Source organism: Crocuta crocuta, unplaced genomic scaffold (genome assembly GCF_008692635.1).
Source record: "Crocuta crocuta isolate KB4526 unplaced genomic scaffold, BGI_CrCroc_1.0 scaffold53, whole genome shotgun sequence".
Classification (NCBI taxonomy): domain Eukaryota; kingdom Metazoa; phylum Chordata; class Mammalia; order Carnivora; family Hyaenidae; genus Crocuta; species Crocuta crocuta.
In genome coordinates, this window is record NW_027529432.1 from 1693944 (window position 1) to 1699176 (window position 5233).

General features: G+C 59.8%; 1 protein-coding gene across 1 annotated transcript in view; it reads left to right on the forward strand.

Moving 5' to 3' along the window:
• SLC22A11 (solute carrier family 22 member 11) overlaps positions 1 to 4759 on the forward strand; it is a 14332-nt gene extending 9573 nt beyond the window's left edge. The window contains 2 exon segments of the mRNA XM_077759727.1: positions 2185 to 2379; positions 3512 to 4759. Coding sequence (XP_077615853.1) covers positions 2185 to 2379; positions 3512 to 3575 — 259 coding nt within the window. The 3' untranslated portion in view covers positions 3576 to 4759.
• Positions 4760 to 5233: the final 474 nt, after the last annotated feature.

Consider the following 5233-nt stretch of genomic DNA (forward strand, 5'->3'; position numbering starts at 1 on the left):
TCCCATATCACCTCGGGCATCCGCCCCCCCCATCGGCCCCCCACCCATTCTCCCAAGGCAACTGAGGTTTTGAGAGGTTGAAGCCAAGAGCCCAAGGTCACTCAGCTAGCAAGTGACCGGGCCAGGGCTCAGACCAGACTTGAGGCCAGAGGCTGGGAAGGAGCTGGGAGGAGGGGGAGGCTGTGAGAGGCTCTAGGTGGCTTGCAGGGAGGTGGGAACACCGAGCCTGGCAGCCCCTGGTGCTTCCCTGGTGCTTCTCGTTCAAGAGGCATTTGTGTGCCCACTGCTGGAGGGCCCTTGTCTTTCTCTTCTCTTGCTAAGTGACGCCCTGCAAAACCCTCTCAGGCCCCCTTTTATGGCTCAAGGCAGAGAGGCTGGTGGCGGGATGGGGACAGGCAAGGCAGCAAAGCCAGGAGGGAGGCAGAGGGGCGGCCAGCGGCCAGGAGGGGCTGAGTTGGCGTTGAGGGTCTGCCATGAGCCCAAACGCGCAGCAAGAGGCAGTGCCCAGCGGGTGTGTGACAGCTTATGAGACCCTTCATGACAATGTGGGAGGGAAAACCGAGGCCCGGCCCACGGACCGAGGGTGGCGCGGGTCTCAGCTTCCTGGCTAGGGCGCCCCGTGAAAGCCAGAGCTCCCACAGGCGGGCTGAGAGCCATCCTGAGCCGCCCCAGGCCTGGCTGGGCTCTGGCCCCGCGCGCCCCTCCCCCCCCACCCCACCTACCCACCTNGGAAAACCGAGGCCCGGCCCACGGACCGAGGGTGGCGCGGGTCTCAGCTTCCTGGCTAGGGCGCCCCGTGAAAGCCAGAGCTCCCACAGGCGGGCTGAGAGCCATCCTGAGCCGCCCCAGGCCTGGCTGGGCTCTGGCCCCGCGCGCCCCTCCCACCCCACCCCACCTACCCACCTACCGTGATGTCATCTTGCCCCCAGTCCCCGTGGGCACCAAGTCGACACCACGGGGCCCCTGGGTGCAGTCAAGGAAGCCTTGCGGGAGAACCCAGCGCCTCCACAGCAGGCTGACCAGGGACCCCCTCGGGCAGACCCCACTGACGCCCTCTTCCTCTGCCCAGATTTGCAGACCCTGCGTGTGGTCTTTGCTGTGCTGGGAAGGGGATGTTTTGGCATAATCTTCACCTGTGTTTCTATCTACAAGTCGGAACTCTACCCAACCGCACTGCGGTAGGCTGGGCCTGAAGGGGGCGGGGGTGGGGGCCAGGCCCAGGGTGCGCAAGGCAGGGACGTCCCTGGGAAGGCCAGCCGGGAGGGCAAAGAGGGGGCTGGGCACCCGGGCACACACAGCAGGGAGAGAGGAGGCCCCTGGCCCCAGCTTTCTTTCTTCCCCCAAAGGCTCATCCTTTGAGAAGCATTCCCCCAGGGCCGCCACTCGGAAGGCGACGGTGCCACGGAGCCCTCACTGGGCCTCCAGGCCTGCGATCAGAAACCGTTTTGAACCCCAGAACCCTCTGTTCGGGTGAAGTCTTTTAAGAACCCTCAGCGAGGAGACCAAGAGCTGCCCTAGTGAGACGTGCCCCTCCCCCACTTGCTTCCCACTGTCCCCTCCCGGCCCCAAGAGAGCCCCAAGTCACCTTGGAACAGCCCCAGGGCTCCACGGGACACGGATGGGAAAACCCCAGTGGCTTAGAGTGAAAGCATCTCCACCTCGGATGGTTGGGTAAACTGAGGCTCAAGGCCCTACTCGTGGAAGGGTGAGACTGGACCCAGTATCTGGGAGTCCTAGGCCAGGGCTCTTTCTCTCATCGTGGTGCTCACTCCCTCAACTTACACACTTGTCCATTCTTCGATTCATGTTTTGGACACTCATGTACTGATTTGGTTGATACCGTATAGAAAGCCTGAGTCGAGAGCTCAGTGCCCCGGAGCCCCCTAGGCAAGCCCCCCGCATACCTAAGGCCAGGAGAAATGGTGTGGGCCCTAGAGCATCCATGAAGGACAGGACCCTGGGTGTTCTCAGGAAGCAGAGGCCCCCAGTGGATGGGAAAATCTCTGTGGGCTCCATGGAGGAGGTAGTGTTAGGAGAGACCTCGAGGAGTGTGGCTCCCTTACCCCAGCTTTCCCTCGCCTGGCACCCCTGGCCCAGCCACTGCCACCCCCCCCGCCCCACCCCGTAAAGCCCCCTTCACGAAAAGGGCAGCGGCAGCAAGGGTCTGGGCCCTCTCACCCACAGGATGACAGCAGACGGCTTCGTGCAGGCGGGGGGTCGCCTGGGGTCTGTGATAGGCCCCCTGATCAGGATGACTCAGCCCCTGCTCGCCCCCGTTGTCTACGGAGTTCTTCCCATCGCCTCCAGCCTCATTCTGTTCTTCCTCCCGGAGACCCGGGGATTCCCACTTCCCGACACCATGCAGGACCTGGAGAATCAGTGAGTGACCCCCGCGCCACCCTGGGAGTGGGGCTGGGCTTCCAGGATGTCGCTGGGCAGGGCTGCAGCTGTGGGGACAGGCTCCCCTCAGCCCCGGGACAGGACAGCCCAAGGGGGCAGGGAGATCGTGGGGGACCAGGAGGGCAGGAGCTGGGCTGAGCTGGTCGGCGAGATAGCGCCCACGTGGCTGAGTGCTGACAGCGCGCCCAGTGCCACAGGGCAGCGACCCGGGGGGCCATCGGGCTTGCGTCTGAAACCGCACCGCCAGGAAGAGACTACTTCCACCCCCGTTTACCGAAGGCTCAGAGAGATGAAGGGGCTGATCCAAGGTCTCACAGGTAGAACGCGACGGTCCCTTTGGCGGGAAAACGTAATGGTTATGAGCCTGACTGCACCCAGCGGGCTGCCTGGGGCTGAATCCCTGCCACCCAGGCACTCGCTCGCCTCTCACACCAAACTGCAACAGATCGTGCGACTCTCGGGTCTTGTCCTGTGAGAGCACAGGGGTGAGGGAACGTTCCTGGAGTTTATTTTATGGCTAGAATCACCACTAAGCTTCTCGTTCCTCATTTGTCAAATGGGCGTTAACGAAACCAAACAAAAACCCAGCCAAGCTCAAAGAGCGGTTTTCAGGTTGAAGTTACGACATTAAAGCCCCGAGGAGAGTGCCTGGCCCTCAGCGCCAGCCCCGGGAGTGTGGCTGCCGCGTCCTTGGGGAGGGTGGTCACAGGCTGAGCACGAACCGAGGTCATGCTAATAATAGTAATAAGAACAGCTGGTGCTTCGGGGACCCTTACTGTTTTATTATAGCATCTCATTTCATCCAGACAACAGCCCCGCACGGTGCTGTTATGGTCAGTTTCACTGCCAAGCAAATGAAGGCACAGACGGGTCATGTAACTTGCCTAAGGACGCTCAGCCAAGGAGCAGGGAAGCCGGACTTAACTTACTCTTTCACTTTTGGGGGGACCTACTATGTTTCAGGCACTGACTTATGCTTTGGACACATGGCAGAAAATAAACCGTAATCTCATAGAGCTTACGTTCTCGTGAGACTTGACCCCCAGCTCTGCCCTCCAAGCCCCTCAGCCATGTCACCAGACACCACTGCTCTGTCTTTTGATTATCCTAGGAAATCGGCAGCAGCCAAGGGCAACCGGAGACAGGTGGTCATTACAGAGAGTACCTCGTTCTAGAAATTCTGCCTGTGTGGAACCCCTTTGGCCAAAAATCCCCACGGAGGGCACTGCCTCCTCGCCAGCTGAGGGTGGAAGAAATCAGAAGAACCTCAAGAGTTTGGTGGGGCCGGGGCTGGGTGGCTGTGGCTGAGGGCTGCTCTCCCCCTCCCTTCTCTTCTCCCCTCACCTCAGCCCTGCAGAGCTGAGCCCACTGGCTGATCGCGTCCACACCCACTAACACGACGAGTCCTTTCTCCTTCCCACCAGGCTCCCGTCTCCACACCTTCACTCAGAGCTCCTGACTCTCCTGACTCGCTTCACTGACCCGTGCACCGCAGTGTTCTCACCTCCTGGCTACCAGAGTGGACCACAGAACAGAAAGGGGCGTGTCCAAACAGACCTAGGCTCCAATCTCCCTCCTCCACTCTTCGCAGAGTCCTCATCTGTAAAATGGAAATGATCATGGAACCTACCTCCACAGGGTGGGGTAGGGGGTGGGGGTAGTGACAGGGTTAGCAGATCTTAGCACAGTCGAGAGTCCAACAAATAGAACCTGCTAACAGGGCTGCCGGGTACAGGTGTTCAGGTTGTGCGCTGCCCAAGACACCAGCTGAAGGAGGCACGTGGGGGCTGAAATCCAGCCCAGGCTACACTGGGCAGAAAGGAGTAGTTTTCATTCCCTCTTACTTCCCACCCATTACGGGGATGGCCTGACGCTAGGTGCCTCAGACCAGCAGCATTCGTTACTTACAGGTGCTCATGGCCCAGGGTGGGGTGGCCGTGCCACGCACCGTGCAGGGCACGGGGGGCTGCGGCAGGAACAGCGTGGACCACCAGGGGCTGTGGGAGGCAGGCTTTGTAGCATCGAGAAGGCAGAGTGAGCCCTGGTTCCCAAGGGAGGATGTGATCGGCTTGTCTGAGGAATCCCACCCGTGACAGGGCTCTGAATAGAAATAACAGTAATAGACATAATAGAAAGGGCTCCTGGATGCTTGATGAAAAATGTTATTTGCGGGGCGCCTGGGGGGCTCGGTCGGTTAAGCGTCCGACTTCGGCTCAGGTTATGATCTCACGGTTCGTGGGTTCGAGCCCCACATTGGGCTCAGTGCTGACAGCTAGCTCGGAGCCTGGAGCCTGCTTCTGATTCTGTGTCTCCCTCTCTCTCTGACCCTCCCCTGCTCATGCTGTCTCTCTCTCTCTCTCTCAGAAATAAATAAAACATTAAAAAAAAAATGTTATTTGCTATAGGACCCAATCCGCAAGAGCAGGTGGGACGGGACTTGCATTTCGGCCATTGGAGATCCTCCTGGTTACCCTACGTGTCAAAGTAGCCTGTAATATCAGGCTTTAACTTGAGGCCTTACCCCACAAGGAGCCCCCTTTGGCTGGCTGTCTATCTCACTGGGTCACCGTTGCCTAATTCACGCAAAGACCCTCCCTGTGCTGGCAGTAGCCCATGCCACTAAACTGTGGGATCGTGGAGGCTCACCACTTATTTTAGAGGTGAGGAAACTGAAGCTCAGAGAGGTGGAGTGACATGCTTGGAGTCACACAGCTGATCCCTGGCCCAGCTCCCAATCCAGGGCTCTTTCCAGCACACCGGGCTCCTCACCCTCACCCCCAGCCCTCCAAGCCTGACACTGGAGGGCAGCCCTGTCACAAAGTTACTCCCATAC